Source organism: Orcinus orca, chromosome 19 (assembly GCF_937001465.1).
Source record: "Orcinus orca chromosome 19, mOrcOrc1.1, whole genome shotgun sequence".
Lineage (NCBI taxonomy): Eukaryota > Metazoa > Chordata > Mammalia > Artiodactyla > Delphinidae > Orcinus > Orcinus orca.
In genome coordinates, this window is record NC_064577.1 from 39,287,467 (window position 1) to 39,307,029 (window position 19,563).

At 36.2% G+C, this 19,563-nt stretch overlaps 1 protein-coding gene across 8 annotated transcripts in view; it reads left to right on the top strand.

Annotated features, from left to right (window-relative positions):
* The window catches only part of GPATCH8 (G-patch domain containing 8), a 99,042-nt gene that overhangs the window by 24,363 nt on the left and 55,116 nt on the right, over positions 1–19,563 (top strand). For 4 of the 8 annotated variants that reach the window (XM_033416948.2, XM_004285976.3, XM_033416946.2 and 1 more), the window contains 2 exons: positions 7–81; positions 8,327–8,399. In XM_033416948.2, the coding sequence (XP_033272839.1) occupies positions 7–81; positions 8,327–8,399 (148 nt within the window). Of the gene's footprint in view, positions 82–5,988; positions 6,007–8,326; positions 8,400–19,563 lie in introns of all 8 variants that reach the window. The other 4 variants (XM_033416951.2, XM_033416949.2, XM_033416950.2 and 1 more) reach the window with 4 other exon arrangements.

A 19,563-nucleotide genomic window follows, 5' to 3' on the forward strand; every position in this document is an offset into this window, starting at 1 on the left:
TTTCAGGGTAATCACTTTGATCAGTATGAAGAAGGACATTTGGAAATTGAACAAGCATCACTTGACAAGCCTATAGAATCGGTAAGATCAGTGCTTAATTTTGGGTCACAGATAGGTAGTGTTCGTGTGACACTTGATGTGAATGAAGTTAAACTTATTAATAACTTATAGTACAGTTTAGAGGTCTTGCATGCCCTACAGTAATCAAATAGAATTTGGGTTGTAATCTAATATTTAATATGTTGGGAAATCAGTGAAAAATCTAGAGACAATTTAGAATTTCGATGGAAAAATATCATTTTTGGCCCATACTGCTATCCTGTTAAAGATAGCAAGTTGAAGTTTAGTGTTTTTGTAAATTGAATAAAGGAGTAAAATGTATTTTGATCCTTTAAAAAGCTTCACCTTTCCTGGGCAACACAATCATGTGTGAAATGTTCCATTAGGAACAGTTAAGGACTAATATGTTTTATTTACCAGACTCTTGTGAAACATGGTAATTTTGGTTTCTGTGGCTTGAGATGTCTGGTGTTTGTCAAAAGTTGATTGTATCTTTTCACACAACTTAATTTTAAATATTGATGCAAAGCAATAGAACAAGGAGATTTATTTTCCTGACTCTTAACTTTTGAACATTATTTTTATTTTGAAAAGCCCTTTATTTTCAGATTACACAGCCCATTGTTAAAATGTCTAAACTTGTCAGTATTGTCAGTATTTAATATTTGTGCTTAAGTGTACGTATTTAATAAGGGTTTCAGGAATTTATTGGTTAACTTGAATGAAAAATCATCAAAGAGAGAATCTCTATAGCAGTTAAGACATCCCCCTTCTCCCTTTAAGAAACACTAGCTTCTCCTCCTCCCTCAGGAAAATAAGGCAATTTAGAGAGCAGATATTTTAACTTTAGCTTTTATTTTCATAACTGTACCATAGTAAAGGATCAACATATATTTATGTTCCTAATTAGGTTGGTGTTGTGTGTGTTTGTGTGTGTGTTTAGATGTTTACAGAAATTTACACAACTTGGGGTGTTCGACATTTTTCTTCCACAGCAGTTGGCCCATATTAGCTAAGCAGCCATGATCTGGTTTGTATTGCACGGTCTGCCTTTTTTTAATTTCTTCTCTAGGGTTTCTTTCTCCCCCACCTCCCCTTCTTATTTCTGTTCTTCTGGTCCAGTGAACACTGCATATAGTACCTCTGTCTTAATGTGCTGGCATGATGCTAGACTTAGGCATGGCAGTAATTGATGACGCATGTGATAATGCTGCAGAGGGAGAATTCACACCTGATGTGCTGAAAGCCCAGTCTTGTTTTGATTTGAGGATAAAATGCCAAGCCCACTTTGCTAAGTTAAAAATCACTGAAGTTGTTGCCTTGTTCTATATCATCTTGGGAATTATCACAAGGTAGAGTTTTACAATAAAATCTGTAAGCTAGCTAGGTCAATACCTTGTACTTGAAAAATAATTTAATTTTTCCATTTTATTTAAATGTTTCTTTGGGTCAAAGTTTAAGAACAGATAGCTGTCAGAAGAAAGGTCCAAGTACCATATTCTACAAGGTACATGGTTGGTTAATATTATACAAGCTATAATTCTGTGGGTACTCTAACTCAACAGTAGCAGGAAATTTAGCTAGACTAAGTTTGCAGCCTAGTAGTCATTATTATTATACTCAAGAAAGTTTTTTTAAAAGCAGTAAATTAAATGATATTTAACATTTTAAGCCTTCTTTTAGGGCTACCTTTAAAGATTTTTGGAAAAGTCATTCCTTTGGCATGTGGGACTAGTGCTCTTTTTCCTCTCACACTGTCCAGGAATTTTTCTAGCACATGTCATAGGGAGAACACTATCAGAATTCAGTCGGACTGAGTAATCTCAACAAGTAGGAGTGGAATTGATATATGCCTTATTTATTAAATGGTTATTATCTTCTCCACTAAAAATAGCAAATGGTATATAGTACTCAGACTAGATATTTATATTTTTATGAATAGTTACATGTTCAGAGATGTATATTAATAAATTATACTTACAATGAAAATTTACTCCGGAAACACATTAAAATATGCTTTATTTGTGATGTGGTAGTTTAGGTAGTAGGGGAGAGGAGCTTCATAGCCGACATGGTGTTAGATAGAAGTGGGACAAAAAGAGAGGGATTTTATTTCTGTTACCAAATCATTTGGGGATAAATTTAAAGTTTTAAAAGAAAGTCCTAAAATGATTGGCATCAAAATAGGTAGTGTAGTAACCCCCAAGTACCCTATCACCTTAGGAATGCTCACCAAATAAGTGTATATTAGTTATATGTCTGGCTGGCTGGCTATCTTGTTGAGCTATCTTGTTTTTAGGGGGAAATGGCGTTGTTTCTAACACACAGAAAGAGTCTCTGCTGAATTAAAATCTTTCTCTGCAGCAATATCTATTGAGAGGTGCTGACTGTTTTGCTACAGCATGCAACTCAAAAGTGGCTGGAAATATGCAGCTTTGGGAGTCTACAGATCATTGCAGGAGCTAAAGGTCTAGTCATTTTTTTTTCTAACAAAGGTAATCTGCAGCAGCTGGTAACCGAGGAAGTCTCTGCACAGGTTTGTGCCAAGAATATGCCCTTGTGAAGGGTTATTGTGAGTATAGGATTAAGGTCCTTTGGTTTTGTAATAGGGTAAATTTGTTGCGAACCGGCAAGATGGGAAATGAGATACAAAGATGTGATAATGCATTATGCTTTTGGTAAACTTCTGAAGCTTATTAGCTTTGTTCCTGAGATGATTACAGGTGTTTCAGTTTCAATCAGGAAATGTTTAAAACACATCAAAATCCAGCATTTGTAAAGTATTTCATAATCTTTGTTATAAAGTTTTATTTTCCCTTCTTTACTTCAGCCAACCAGATATCTTTCAGTGAAATTTCTGGTCAAGAATAAAACACTGTTCTAAGAAAATTTTTAAAGAATTGCCAGACAACTTGATTATCTGAATTAAAGGAAAGTAGGAAGTATTAATATTTTACCCTCATTACAAAAAACTTTTAGAACTTATATTTTAAGTTATTGCTTTATGAGATTTTTAGGTCCCAGCTATAATGATGACCTCTATATACTTAAAGATAAAATGTTTAGAAAACAAATAAAACTTAAACTAAAACCATAGGCCAGTCTAGGATTCCACCATAGATCCAAGAATTGGTTGATGTGATTTAGGATATATGGTCCTTTATGATCTTTATCATAGAAAGAAGATGAGAAGTCAGATGGGAGAGTGATTATAAGCTATCCAAAAGTTAAAATGCCTGCACCATAGACTTAAAATATGTTGTCATTGTTGCAGCTGGAAGTAAAACTACCCATCAGCCATTACTTGGTTTTTGCTCTACCTGACTGATTAAAATTCTGTCTGTATAGTTGTCAGGTTGACCGAGCAGGTTTTAAAAATTAATGTTAAGTTTTCAAATTCCAGTTGCTGATGTTTCCTTTGCATATCTAGGGATTTAGAAGTATATGTATAAGTGGGTTTTGTCATGTTGCATATCTGTTTAGATCTGTGGACTCCACTAGTTCCAAACTGTAACTCCGTAAGACTGCTGATTTGACATTTAGCAGTGACCATATGTGGACTGCACTATAAATAATGTGCTTCTTGGAGCTGAATGGTGTAGCATTACTATATGGCTTTTCTCTCTAGTCTTCATTGTGTCATCTGTAGTGAGCTATAGATTTTTTTGTTTTGGGAATTTTTACAACTTGTTGTTTGCATGGGTTCACCTAGTAGCACTTGGGTTTTGCTTAGAGTCTTTAATACACAATCAGCAAAGCTTACAATCCACTCAAGAGACTTGCCATTTTTGTCACTGTTGAAAATGAGCTAAATGGTATAAATTGAATGTGGCTGTCAACTAAAAGAAAATTCAGTGTGGAATTAGTATTCATCTAGTCACTGACATAACTGTAGTATAGTTTTCTCTTGAGACATGATATTCTATTTCCTATTAAAAATGTGGAATCAGCCCCACACGGTGAAGTAAATTTTAATCTGTATTTTGGCAGGCTCCCATTATACAGATTGGTGGTGCTGTTGCCAAAATGATCATTGTTACTCTGGTGGTATACAGCTTCATGGAGCAAAGTTCCTGGGAAAGTTTTCTACTTGGTATTTAATTAATAAAAATGTCGAGGAATGGATGAAACAATAATGAGTTGGTTTTTTGTTTTTGTTTTTTGGCTGGTATTGTGTTTTCAGCATATTGGTAGTTGTTTATAATATACATTTCTTGCTATAAATGATGTTCCCATTTAAAAATTATATTCTTTCTCACATATAATACAGAGGAAAAAGGGTTAAAATATGGCACTTTAATTTACATTTAAGTTTAGAAATATAAAAAATGTAAAGGCCAATTTACATAATCTAGGTGAAAAAAGTTTGAGTTTTTAGGTCAGCTTCATAGTTTAACCAAAATTAAGAAAAACTTCATGCCTAGCCAAAGAAAATGCTGCACTGCCACCATTTTTGGAGTCTCAAGCACAGAGACTAACAGATAGGTTGTGGGAGGAATACTCTGGTGGTCCAGTGATGAGGACTCTGCACTTTCACTGCCGAGGGCCCGGGTTCAATCCCTGGTCGGGGAACTAAGGTCCCACAGGCCGTGCCACACGGCCTGAAACAAAAAAAACAAACAGGTTGTGGGAGCTCTGTGAATCGTGTGGAAAACCAGCTTTTTGCCTACTTCCCTTGGGCAAAGTTCAGTTGCTTTATTAATAGTGTATTTCCCTGCATTTCTTCCATGTGCATTTAAATTATAAACAGCCTGTCACTGTACATGCCCCTTTGTTAGTCACAAACCAGGCTGTGTTAAAAAAGAAAAAATAAAATCTATTATTTAGTTTTGCTTCTATGAGATTATAACTAAATCGCAAATTATATATTTTATTTAAAAATAAAAAACTGAAAGTTTTTTAGTGACTATTACAGTGACCAAAATAGTAAATTGTTACTATTTCAGAAGTTAAATAGTACTCATTGCCCATGTTAGGTCTAGATTACCTGTTAGGACTACAAATTATTTACTGCAGTTTACTGTTATAACATTCACGGGAATAATTGGCAACCTAACCAGAGAGAGTAGATTAATGATTTTCACGGGCTGGCCATTGAATCCCTTGCTCTTTCACAGTGAAAGTTCAATGAACATTTTGATCACTTCAGATTAGACAAGTCTGCTTTGTTCTACTTTGTTATAAGGTATTTTGGTGTGCCTTTCTTGTTACCCATCATCCTTAAGCCTGTTGGAGTTTTGACTAGTGTTTATAAAACTTTTTTCTTTTTTTGGTAAGAAAAAGGACCATAATGAATACTAGTCGTTTCTCCAGAGTCACAGAACTGCCTTTTTTCCTCCAAAAGCAGATAGGCTGAAATGATAGGAAAGGTTTAGATTTTCTGTATCAGTCATTCACTTAATCTAGGAGGTTGGTGAGGGGAAGACTTTCTGGGAGATACGCCTATTATTTTTGTTGCGTTTGTTATAACTGCAAGGACACAGAGTGGCATGTTAATAATTTTAATATAACCCCTGACAGTTCATTCCCTGTGCATACTTGGGGGAGTAGATTTAATTAAAGAACAGTTTTCACCTAAAGTTTTAGAAGAGAAATACCACTGCCATTTTGTATCAATAGTTTTTTTGAGAAGGTGACAGCCATCTTGAGTGGTTTTGTAAAAGTGGTGCTAATGTGTATAACCCTAAATTTTCTTTTTCCTCCTTCTCCCTTTAACATTTGCTTCTCCTTTCACTGTTGTCAGTCACAACACGCTGCTCTTGAATCTCTCAGCTGGTCTTGACTCGTGAATTTACTTATGCTTTCACTCTTCTTTAATAAATACATTAATTGCAAGCAGTGAATTGAAAACAAGACAAAAAAAAAAAAAGACCGTTAGTGATTGGACAGTTTCTTACTTTGTGTTACATTTAACTGTTCTTTTGACAGCCCAGTTTTTAAAGCCAGGTTCGTATGGAAATGCTTTCACTCCACTTGCACTGCTTTTGGAAATAGCATACTGCTTCATCTGTCTGTTTATTTTAGTGCATTCATAATATAACACAGCATAATGTCTCATCTCCACTTAGCCAAAAGAGTGAGTTTTCTTAAATTAAAAAAAGGGACAACAATTTTTGTCAGCATGGTTTAATACCGTAAATCTGTGCCAAGTATAGTTACAAAATTAGTCTGTTAAAAAATTAAACAATACTTCCATCAGCTACATAATCTTAGAGTCATTCTGCTATCCTTGTCCTTCCCATAGTTAATTCAGTTGTAGGAGTTACGATGATGTAAAACAATGATTTTATGTACAGGTAAGTTTATTTCCACAGTAGTATTATAAAGGCCTCTTTATCTTCCTTTTCTGCTAACATTACTTGTATTAAGACTTACAAAAATTTTTTTAACAATAAAGTTATTTATAAATAGTTAGGCATTCTATACTGGGATTACACATAGCTGTAGCATTTTCTCATTCTCTTAAGTTGCTAGCAAAAAATAATCTCTAGTGACCTTTTGTGCACAGTAATGATTTTGTATATATAGGTTTAAAACAATTGCATGTTTTGTTTTAGAAACAGACTTCTCATTATCATTTGCCACATTTTTGTTTTTTTTAAAGTATCCCGATCTAGGGGCTTCCCTGGTGGCGCAGTGGTTGAGAGTCCGCCTGCCGATGCAGGGGACATGGGTTCGTGCCCCGGTCCGGGAAGATCCCACATGCCGCGGAGCGGCTGGGCCCGTGAGCCATGGCCGCTGAGCCTGCGCGTCCGGAGCCTGTGCTCTGCAATGGGAGAGGCCACATCAGTGAGAGGCCCGCGTACAGAAAAAAAAAAAAAAAAAAAAAAAAAAAAGTATCCCGATCTTTGTTCCTCTGATCAATGAAATTCAGCCCAGTTTTCCAGTTGGCATCCTGTCATAAACTCATAGAAGGAAGTTGACCTTTTTTTTAATTTTTAAACAGAGCATTGGGGAGGCTTAATTTTCCTTTTGTAACTTACTGTCAGAGAATATAATAGTGAAATAATTTTTTTCTTTCCTTTGTAACTCCGAAGAGCATTTTACCGTTGAATATGGAGCTGGAAGATAAAAGCAATTTAATATGAGATTTGATTCTAATTCAGAGACTAATTGGTTTAGTTGACTTCATAATTTGATTTCAGGAAATATGAGATTATTTTCAAATGGTGATACCCAATTAATGTTATAAATTACATTTTAATGCATACAGAACACTTTGTGTTTAAAATTTTTAAATGTTTTCTTTTGGATGAGTAACATCATTTTATCTCATACAGTGTTAATGGTTATTTTAGCTTTGTCTCTGTACTTCGCAGTATTTGTAAAAAGCAAAGAATTGGACAAAGGTCTGCAGAGTTTTCTAAGATCTTGAACCCTTACACAAAAGCTGACATTTAATTGTTGTTTCTGGTGTCTTTTCATGTGGTTTACATTGAAAGATCTTTTCCACTGTGCTCCTAGGAAGATGAGACATTATGTATATTGGTTTTTTTCCCCTACATGCACTAATGGTTCTTTACTGTTAACTTACTGCTAGGCCTGTTTCATTCTAACATTTTAGTATTTTTGTTAGATTACATGTTGAAATGCATCACTCAGTCTGTGCTTGAGCTCATTTTATTTTTCTGTTTAATCAATTTAATTTCTTATTTTACTAACCTCACTTTTTTCAGTTTAATATTGGCTGCATGCTAGTTAAATATTTATATTTATATATATATTAAAAAACCAATCAAGTCTAGCCTGGATTTTGCTCTGATTGTGTTTTCATTTCTAGTGGTGGGGCAGTCTTACACTTACAACTTACTTTGTATCATGAAAGCCTGACACATAAGCAGAATAACTAAACACAATGTAGATTTTCTTTAAAAAACTTATAAAGTGGTGCTGTCTAGGTGGTGGATATGATTGTATAAGTACCTTGATTTTTTGCTTTTTAATGTTAGTTTTAAACTTCATAAATGTATTCTTCCCCTTTTCCCCTTCCGTTTTTTCTCCTTTTAAAAGTGTTATGTACAAAAGTTGCCCAGCACACCATCAGAAAGGACCCTTACCCTGTATGTTCTTCCCATATAAAATACTAGCCAGTATTTCTTTTTACATTAATGCCCCCTTTATTGGGCACATTTACCCTATTATTAGCACCTTTTTGCATGCATATATGTAGAATTATCTCTTGTTCATCACCTGTTTAAATATCACTAGGAAGGGAAGAATATATTATTGGAATATTTTTGGTTTGTCTCTCTGTTCTGTCTGTCAGGATAATATTGGACATCGCTTACTCCAGAAACATGGGTGGAAGCTGGGCCAGGGATTGGGAAAATCTCTTCAGGGTAAGTTTTTTAAATATACCAAAAAAAAAAAAGAAAGAAAAAGAAAATGTTTCTGATGGCAGATCTTATGCCTGAGTATATTTGTTGTCTTTCTTTAAAAAGTGTTTGGGTTTTCCCACTTGCCTTTTACTCCCCAGAATAGTCTATTTTTCCTGTGACTATATTTTAAATCACTATTAAGCTAATAATTTGCAAGAGTAAGCTGCTGTGTCACAAATACTTTCAGATCAGACATACTGTGTGTGGCTCAACCTGTTTTAAGTTTCTTTTGGTGGAGGTGATGGGTGGGTGGAGGTGATGGGTGGATGAAGTAAATGAAGTACATAGTATTGGAGTGTGCTTTCTTTGTATTATTTAGTGATGTTGTATTGTGGCTTCAGTATTATAAAGAAAACCATTCAACAGCAGAGTTTAATTTTTGCCCTCCCAAATTCTCCCTGAAGCTGGTGATTGCCCTGGTTCTTTTTCTGTAATCAGAATCCATGTAGTAGTAGAGAGAAAAATTACCCTATATGAAACATAAGATGGAAGCAGAGGCTTCTTAGGGTTCTCTGAGAGGCCATTTCTCAAGTTCAGATCAGTCTCTGGGAAAGGTATGGCTTAAAGTTTCCATTGCATTTATTTTTTCTTTTAACTATACTAACCATTTGGATAACAAAATACTAACATTTCTGCTTCTGAGTTCTTGCTAGTTGGAAACCAACCAACCAACTCCATTCACTTTTTAGCTCCCTCATATTCAAGGGCTACTGTTTGTTCTTTGCAGATGTGAACACTACCTCAGAAATGATGGAAATCATTGCACTTCTACTTCTGGTCATGGAGGGTCTTGTTGTATAAAGGGATCTTTGGGGAGAGGGGCGCTACTGTTGACTAATTCTTTGAATTTGGGAAATGAATTTCCACAATTTGAATGGGAAGTCTGATCAGTTCAAATGTGTATATTAAGGGGCACAAGAGGACAGGACATGAAGCAGGATGTTTCAGTCTTTAAAACCTTTGCTTTTTATATTTTACATCCACAAATTCTATTCAGTGGTAACACAAAGGAGATGCTCAAAAATATATTTCAAATTAATATTTATTACTAAGCATTCATCTATTCTTTTGGGCAGATAGAAAGATTTGATCACCATTAAACTTGTTTTCCAGTGGCGTAAGAACTTATTGCACACGATATAAAGAATACAGTTGAGAGCAATTAGTATGGCATAGACCATAGATTTTGTAAGAGTCCAGAAGAGAGAAAGGTAATCAGGACTAAAGTAGAAATGACTTCTTGATAGGATTAGTCCCAGTGGTTTGCATAGTTAAGTGTTGGGTTGAATTGAATGGAGGCGATAGTTCAGAATAAGGTCTGAAGATTGGATTTGATCTTTCCCTACTATTTGAAACCTCTCTTCCTATTCAGAGATTCCCAGGAGCATTGCTGATTGTTACTCTCTTTGTTCAGGGACACAAGGGAGTAGAACTGGGGGGCATTTCATAGGGGCTAGCAAATCTGTTTGAATCCTAGAATTTTTCATTGTAAGCATCAGAGACTTTAAAGTACAACTAGAACCTGCAGAGGGAAAGAGAGTGAGGGACATACAGACGGTGAGTTTAAGAAAGGTGAGGTAAATGGATACTCACCTATTTTTGGGTGATGGAAAATTATTATTATTGCTTCATTTTAAGAACACTTTTGAATTTGGTTCTCTTTAAACTTTGAGCTCCTTGAAAAGAGAAATTAGGTTTTATCCATATTTCACCTTCATCTCTATGGTGATAGGAATGTAATAAGCACTCAATAACTCATAAATCCATTATTTATTTAAAATAACAGGGAAATTTGAAGCCCATCTTTTTTTTTCTTTTTAATTGTGGCAAAACCCACATAACATAAAACTGCCATCTTAACCATTTTTAAGTGTACAGTTCAGTAGTGTTTACTAAATTCACATTGTTGTGCAAAAAAAGCCCATCTGCCTTGAATGGCTAGTACAGTCTTTACCCTTCAAAAAGAATGGAACCTTATTCTATTGCCAATATTAAGGGGTGACTTTAATTGTCTTGTAAATGGCTCTTTTATTTTTTAGTGTCACATTCAACGTTGTGCAGGCATTGTGCTGGTTTCTCTTACATAGCTCTTTCTGTAATACCCACATGATTTGACCTAGAATACAGCCACATTTATGGTATATTGAGGTAATTCATGACGATTTTTTTCATTGTACCAAACCTTTTCTATAAATAACCACTGAAGAAAGCCCTGTTGCTCCACTGAAAATCATGCCTCCTTACTATTGTATAGACCAGTCACTGCAAATAATTTCTAGGCTCATGGCTTTGTAAGTTCTTTGCATTTACTCGTTTATTGTCAACCTTTAGTTCCTTTTATTTGATTTTAAGGCTCTAACATTTTTGACATGCAACCATCCACTAAATTTAAACCTGCTCTTTTTAGGATTTTTTTGTTAACGTTTAAAAATTATTTCAACCCATGCAAGATTTTCACAAAGGGTGCCAGTCCCTGGGGCTACAGTGTATATAACTTGTCACTGGATAGGCTGGAGAATAGGGCATAATAACTCTGAAGCAAAATTATCTGTGGTACGATAGAAATTTAAACTTTGTAAAGTGGGTTTAATTTTGTACTTGAATTTCCCTTATTATTCACCTTTTGTTCTCCCCTAGTATTTATTAAAATATTTCAAAAGTTAAGAAAAAATAGGAACTTGTGTGTGTGTCAGGTAAGTGATTATTAGTGTTAAAAAAAATAAAAGACCTGTAGAAAAGATATGTTGACAAGATGTCTGAAGGAAGCAACATAAAGAAAGGCCTGGGCTTCCCTGGTGGCGCAGTGGTTGAGAGTCCGCCTGCCGATGCAGGGGACACAGGTTCGTGCCCCGGTCCGGGAAGATCCCACATGCCGCAGAGCGGCTGGGCCCGTGAGCCATGGCCGCTGAGCCTGTGCGTCCGGAGCCTGTGCTCCGCAACAGGAGAGGCCACAAGAGTGAGAGGCCCGCATACCGCAAAAAAAAAAAAAAAAAAAAAAAGGCCTGTTGATGAGAAATGTTATGGACAGTTTTTTATTATAGAGGCAGAGGATGTGTTTAATTTGGAATAAAGCAACAGCAAATGATAGTTGTATTTTGTGGCTGTTGAGCTGGATTTGGTTCTTGAAATTGTTTTGTAACCTTCTGGCAGCTTTGAAATGGAATGGAATGTAGCTCAGAATCTTTATTTTGCCATGAAATAGGTAAGTAGGTGTAGCCCAGAAGTGGTGCCTGAACTTCCTTTGTTATATTGTCTAAGCCCTTTGATGATTTGGCTGATTTTTTGGTCACAAAGAAAAGTTCAGTACCTGAGAAAAATGAATGAGGTGTGGTATTATTTCATATTTCACGCTGTCTAGAGGGTTCAGTCAGTAACAGACAACCAACATTTACTGAGCTAATAATGTATTCTAGTTATACCAGTTGTAAATAGCATAAGCCATGGGCAAAGTAGATAAGACATCATTCTTGCTCTTCAGACTTATTTTCCAGTCCCCCAAGTCTTGCTTTTTAAACTTACTGTATACCTTTGAAGGTTTTTTAAGGCCAGGGGCCATGTTTTATATTTTTTAGTATGTGATCAATTGAATATTTAATTGACAAATTGCTTCAAGTTCCTTGAGAGTAGGGATTCTCTTTTATTTTTGTTTAAAAGTACTTGGTGTAGGGTATGAGGCAGTGTGAGCAGCATTTGGAAACGTAAGATTTCGGTTAGAGTTTGGCTTTGCCACTTAGTTTAAGGGACAAGTTGCCATAACTGAATTATTTTTCTCAGCAATAAATGGGGATTAAAATCTCTGCCTCTGTTCTCACAGAGTGATTATGAGGATAAAGTAAATTAACGTAAGTGAAGTCACTTTATACAAACTGTAAAACACTATATAAATGCTACTTGTTATTAACACCTCTGATGTATAGTGTATATTTAGATATTTTAACTGAATTTGAGATAATCCGTCTTTAGGTCTTCATCAAAAACCTAAATATAATAAAAATCATAAATAGAGAAGCCTCTATCTTGCTACTCTCTATTTCCCAGAATTTGTAACAGTAGTAGTTTAATATGATAAGCTAGATATCTGACTCCCAGATCTGTGCTTTTAATGCTGTATATGTTGTAGGGTCCTGAGCCCCTACTTTTGGTGTTTGTTTCAGTAATTCTGAGCTCTTAGTTAGAACACCTAAAAGAGCCTCAGTCACTGAGCAATGGTGTTGTGACAACTGTATAGCAACCCAGAAAAAAGAAGTTGGATCCCCACTGTCATACCTTACCCCAAAATATATTCCAGATGAATAAAATATTTAAATGTAAAAGATGAAATCATGAAATCATTAAGATGAACAATGGGATAATTATTATTTTAAAAATAATCTTAGGGCTTCCCTGGTGGCCCAGTGGTTGAGAGTCCGCCTGCCGATGCAGGGGACACGGGTTCGTGCCCCGGTGCGGGAAGATTCCACGTGCCGCAGAGCGGCTAGGCCCGTGAACCATGGCCACTGAGCCTGCGTATCCAGAGCCTGTGCTCTGCAACGGGAGAGGCCACAACAGTGAGAGGCCCGCATACCGCAAAAAAAAAAAAAAATCTTAGAATGAGGAAAACTTTTCTAACTTTAACTCCAAACCCAGAAGACATTAAAAAAACGGATAAATTTGACTGTATTTCATCATAAATAAGGTAAAAAACCAGAACAACAAGAAAAAAACAAACTGGGGGAAGTATCTGTAATATTTCATTACAGACAAAGGACAGATTTCCTTATGTATTTATCATCAGTTTGTAAAAGACTTATAACCTAAATAGAAAGGGAGAAACGATATGAGCACTGTTCACAGAAAAGTAATGCAAATGACCTTTAGGTGTTTGAAAATATTCTCAGTCCTTTTCATATTAGAGATAATGCATATTAAACTATGAGATATCATTTTTCACTTGCTGGCTTGGATAAGGCTTAAAAAAAAGAGTAGCCTGGTCAGATTTTGGAGAAAAGGTTCTTACATTATAGCCAGTGAGACTATAAACTGATAAAACCACTGTGGAAAACAATTTGAATTACTTAAAGATTAAAATACATGTATCCTTAGATCCAGTAATTCTGTTTCTATCTATCTAACTTATTCATGAAATGCACAAAATAATGTATGATTGAAGTTATTCATTATATCACTGTGATAGATTAGAAATAGTCTACCATATTTCCTTGATTCTCAGTTTTTCATATTTTAATAAAGATAAAATCAGATACACCTTATTAATGGCATTATAGTTATAATTGGCAGCTTTTTAAATTTCTTTCTTAGTGGCACATAAAACTTTTACGGTTAATGGCATTTAAATTTTTTAAATTATTTTTGGCTGCATTGGGTCTTCACTGCTGCGCGCAGGCTTTCTCTAGTTGTGGCGAGTGGGTGCTATTCTTTGTTGCGGTGCGCGGGCTTCTCACCGCGGTGGCTTCTCCTGTTGCGGAGCATGGGCTCTAGGCACGTGGGCTTCAGTAGTTGTGGTGCGTGGGCTCAGTAGTTGTGGCTCGTGGGCTCTAGAGCACAGGTTCAGTAGTTGTGGCACACGGGTCCAGTTGCTTAGCGGCATGTGGGATCTTCCCAGACCAGGGCTCGAACCCATATCCCCTGCACTGGTAGGTGGATTCTTAACCACTGCGCCACCAGGGGAGCCCTAATGGCATTTTAGATTTGAAGAAATAGGATACTAAAATGGGTAAAGGGAAACCATGCAGCTTTAAAAGGTTTGAGTTAGTTTCGTATGTACTCAATATGTATAGAAAATTTCCAAGATACATTAAGTAAAGAAGCAAGGTGCAGAATAGTGTGTATTATAGTAAACTACCACTTGTGTTAAATGACATATATACATGTATAGTGGGCAGATAGATAGATATATACCTCCTGCTTAAAAATCACTATTTTGTTCCTGAAAATCAGACCTTCTGTATGAAAACCCTACTTGGGAACCTATTTACCATTATTTTAAATGGCTTATACATCAACCCAACCCCTAACCAATTTCTAAAACATAGCTGGCTGTTTATGAATTTTTTTAAAAATTAAGGTATAAAATACTTAAACATTTCTTCCTGATTACCAGATAATTACTATGGTTGTTAACAGTTGCTTTCTATGTAGTAACATGTCCATACCTTTTGTTGATACTTAAGCAGCTTTCCCGAAGTCCTACAAGTTGTATGTGGATGTATCTCCAGATTTCTCACTTGTCTTTTCCTTAAAATGTTGAATTAGATTTTTGAGATTGAAAGATAAAAATTTTACAGTATGAAACCATTGGCTGGAAGATGTGTCAAGAAAGACGAACTGAAGCATTTCACTGTGAGATATTAAAAGGGTATATTCTGTGGGGTATGCCTATATATTTATTTTTTATTTGCTTGACTATGCAGAAAAAAATCTTTGTTAAGGCAGACTGTGAAGGGAAAGTGGGTTGCTTTTTATTGTATTTTAAAATTTGTTATGATATACTTGTATTACTATTAAAAATATAGAAAATAATTATTTTGAAAAAGACTTAGAATAGGCAGAATCAAAGCAGAGTAGAGTTGGTTTCTTTGGTTTTATGTACGTGTCCCTCCTCCCACTCTAGTTTCAGTTAGCGAACAAATGGTTAATGTAGTTGGGTAAACCCTGCATTAGCTAAGCCCCAACAATGCTTCTACTACATTTTTTGACTGAATTGAATTCAATACAATAGAAATATGTGGTTACAATTTAGACTTTATTGTTAAATTAGAATGTTGATCTTTAAAACCTAACTTCCTAAGAAAAGTCATTCTTTGGCTGAGGAGAAAATAGCTTTCCTTTAATATTTTGATGACATAGATAAATTTTCTGGATAGGATCTTTGTAAAAGCTGAGTTGTCCTTCTACCTTAGTTTCCCTTTGAAATTTGTTTTTCTTTGGGAAAGGAAATAGCACCTAACTCAGTAGTATTATGTGCCAAATCTAGAATCTAAACGTTCTGCATGTCCTACTTAATGAAATACATATTACTATGCTCATTTTATAACTGAAGTTTTGGAAAGGTCATACAACTACTGAGTCTCTGCCATTCGAATATAAGCCTAACTTTGAAATCACTGTTTCTGTTGGGTTTGCCAAAAGGTTCGTTCATTTCTTTCCGTAAGATGGCTCGAGTAGTGCTTAGTTGTCTTTAACCTCATTTGAAACAGTTTTGTTAGATTGTATTGTGACAGCTGTCATATCAGCGTGCGTTTAAAAAAAAAACTTATCAAAATTGGTGAATGTTTGTATAGCCATTTTAATATTGAAGATGGGAAAAAAGCAACATTTTTGGCATATTATGCTTTATTATTTCAAGAAAAGTAGAAATGCAACTGAAACACAAAAAAAGATCTGTGCAGTGTATGGAGAAGGTGCTGTGACTGATCAAATGTGTCAGAAGTGGTTTGTGAAGTTTCGTGCTGGAGATTTCTCGCTGGACGATGCTCCATGGTTGGGTAGACCAGTTGAAGTTGATATCGATCAAATCGAGACATTAATTGAGAACAATCAACATTATACCATGCTGGAGATAGCCAACATACTCAAAATATCCACATCAACCATTGAAAATCATTTGCAGCAGCTTGGTTATGTTAATAGCTTTGATGTTTGGGTTCCACATAAGTTAAGCAAAAAAAAAGTTATTGACCATATTTCCACATACGATTCTCCGCTGAAACGTAACGAAAATGTACCGTTTTTAAAACAAACTGTGACGGGCGATGAAAAGTGGATACTGTACAATAATGTGGAATGGAAGAGATCGTGGGGCAAGGGAAATGAACCACCACGAACCACACCAAAGGCCGGTCTTCATCCAGAGAAGGTGATGTTGTGTATATGGTGGGATTGGAAGGGAGTCCTCTATTATGAGCTCTTTCTGCAAAACCACACAATTAATTCCAGCAACTACTGCTCCCAGTTAAACCAACTGAAAGCAGCACTCAACGAAAAGTGTCCAGCATTGGTCAACAGAAAACTCATAATCTTCCATCAGGTTAACACAAGACCACGTGTTTCTTTCATGACCAGGCAAAAACTGTTACAGCTTGGCTGGGAAGTTCTGATTCATCTGCCTTATTCACCAGACATTGCACCTTCGGATTTCCATTTATTTTGGTGTTTACAAAATTCTTTTAATGGAAAAAATTTGATTTCCCTGGAAAACTGTAAAAGACACCTGGAACAGTTCTTTGCTCAAAAAGATAAAACGTTTTGGGAAGGGCTTCCCTGGTGGTGCAGTGGTTGGGAATCCGCCTGCCTGTGCGGGGGACATGGGTTCGGGCCCTGGTCTGGGGAGATCCCACGTGCTGCGGAGTGGCTTGGGCCCGTGCGCCGCAGCTACTGAGCCTGCGCTCTGGAGCCCGTGAGCCACAGCTACTGAGCCGCGTGCCACAGCTGCTGAAGCCCGCAAGCCTAGAGCCCGTGCACCGCAACAAGGAGTGGCCCCCCGCTCACCACAGCTAGAGAGAGCCTGTGTGCAGCAGTGGAGACCCAATGCAGCCAAAGATAAATAAAAAATTAATTAATTAAAAAAAAAGTTTTGGGAAGATGGAATTATGAAGTTGCCTGGGAAATGGCAGAAGGTAGTGGAACAAAAGGGTGAATACGTTGTTCAGTATAGTTCTTGGTGAAAATGAAAAATTTGTCGTTTATTTTTACTTTAAAAGCCAAGGAACTTTTTGGCCAACCCAATACATTTATATCTTTTCCCTTCTCAGAAAAAGCTGATAGCTGAAAATAAGAGTAGGTTTGAGGGGGACAGCAGACATGTAGTTCCCCCAAATCAAAAGAGTATGGATTGTCAGAAAGGCTTAGTTATACTTGTTGCTGGTCTAGGTGAAGGAACCTGTAGCTATAATGGCCTCTGTTCCCTGCTAATTAAATGAGCTATGCAGTCTTTATACATTGCCAAAGGTAAGCATAATTTTAATAATTCATGTATCAAATTTAGTAAGATACAGATTCTATACAACCTCTGACTATCTTAATGGAATTTAGTTAATATAAACAAAAGAGATGAACCCAGTTAGTAAACAAAATTCGTCAGAATTGTCAGTCTGTAGTAAGAAGTCTAGGTTTTAGGGCTAGACTAGAAAGGAAAAGGGATTGGGGGAATGGAGAAGGGGAAATGGTGAATTCACATGCCATATAGACTACTTGTTTCTCAGTATAGGGATCGTCACATTTAAAGACAGACATTAACGGGCTTCCCTCATGACGCAGTGGTTGAGAGTCCGCCTGCCGATGCAGTGGACACAGGTTCGTGCCCTGGTCCGGGAAGATCCCACATGCCGCGGAGCGGCTGGGCCCGTGAGCCATGGCCGCTGAGCCTGCGCGTCCGGAGCCTGTGCTCCGCAACGGGAGAGGCCACAACAGTGAGAGGCCCACATACTGCAAAAAAAAAAAAGACAGACATTAACTATATGTTAAGACGTTATTTAATCAGAAGACATTAAATATATGTTAAGTTCACAGCAAAATAACCAGAAAGGAAGTAGCAAATTTTACTAATGAAGATTTAGAACAGATAAGTATAAAAGGCTATTTTATCGTTCTAGTACTTTTTTCCTAAGAAAAGGGTGAACTAGTTATAGAAGCAGTTTGCACATTATCAAGGTAGATTACTTTAAAAGAGGCAATTGCTGGTGAAGAATTACATGGAATTAGTTGCACTTTTATTAAATACTATGTTCAAGAGACCATAATAAAGAATATACATGACATTATAAGATACCGCCCTTACTCTCATAGAGTTTGCCATTTATTTTAGGAGATAAGTGGAAGAAAGCTGAAGAATAAATTCTGTAAGGATGAATGACTAGGGAAGACTTCGCAATGAAGTCTTGAGGAGGGAGGAATAGGTATTACGGAAGAAAGGAGATAACTGATGTGTACAAAGTGATTACAGTTGGCAAAGAGTAGGCCTAGCTGGCTGGAGCAGAGAATGCCCATAGGGCAGTGCATTTCATACATTTTAAAAGCAGAAGAACCTCTCAAATTACATGTTTTTTAAATGTCGGACCTTAATGTATAAAAGAGAGGGTGGAAAAAATCCACAATTGTTTGTTTGAAGCAGGGTTCTAGGTCTCCAGGAGCAATCTGAAAACCATAACTAGAAGGCAGTAATGGGAAATTGGTTCAAATAGGCACAAATCTAATATTACTATTTATGTCCTAGGCACTTAACAGATATCTCATTTAATTCTTAAAGCAAGTCTATGAGATAATTATTGTTAATCCCATTTTGCAGAGGAAGAAACTGAGGCTTAGAGAAGTTGAGCAAATTGCTCAAGAATAAGCTACCAGTAAATGACAGTATCAAAATACAAACCTTGGTCTTTCTGACTCCAAAACCCATGCTCCTAACTACCACACTGAATGTGGAAGGCTTTAATGCTGCTCCAATTTGGAACTTTATTTTGTAAGCCAAAGGCAGTTTTTGATTAGAAGAGAGGTATAGAGTTTTATAGCAAGAAGAAATATTAAAGCTAATTTAATCTGAAATTCATTTTACAGATGAAGAAATTTAGGTTTAGGGTTCCAAAGTGCTGAAACCCAGTCCCCAATTCTCTGATTTGTGATCTATTGTTCTTTCCATTATAGCAATGAGGACATTGGTGGTAGAAGTTAAATACTGGTCTAGCCAAAGTATGTCTGAAGATGAAGATGTAAAACCATTTAGAAAGCTGTCTAGGTATGAGTTGATAAGGGCATAGAATAGAGTGATAGCAATAGAACTGGAAAGGAAAGTATAATTATGAAGGATGATAAAACAAATCAACTACGAAGCATAAAGTACAGTCAATTCATGCATGTGTCTTACTAGCAAGCCTTTGTTCACTGGGTTTAGTATTAATCCTTTATAATAGCTAGCATTTATTAAGTGTTTACAGAGTGCTTGCACATGTATAGTCTAATTTAAATCCTCTCTGCGGTAGGTATTCCTGCTTTACAGATGAGGAAATGGACATTCTAAGGAATACTTTGCCCAGGATCTTACAGCATAAGTGGTAGAATCATGTTGCCAAAACCTATGCTTTTAATCAGTATGCTGTCTATAATGTACTTCAGTGCTGTGTGGTGGGTTACTTCT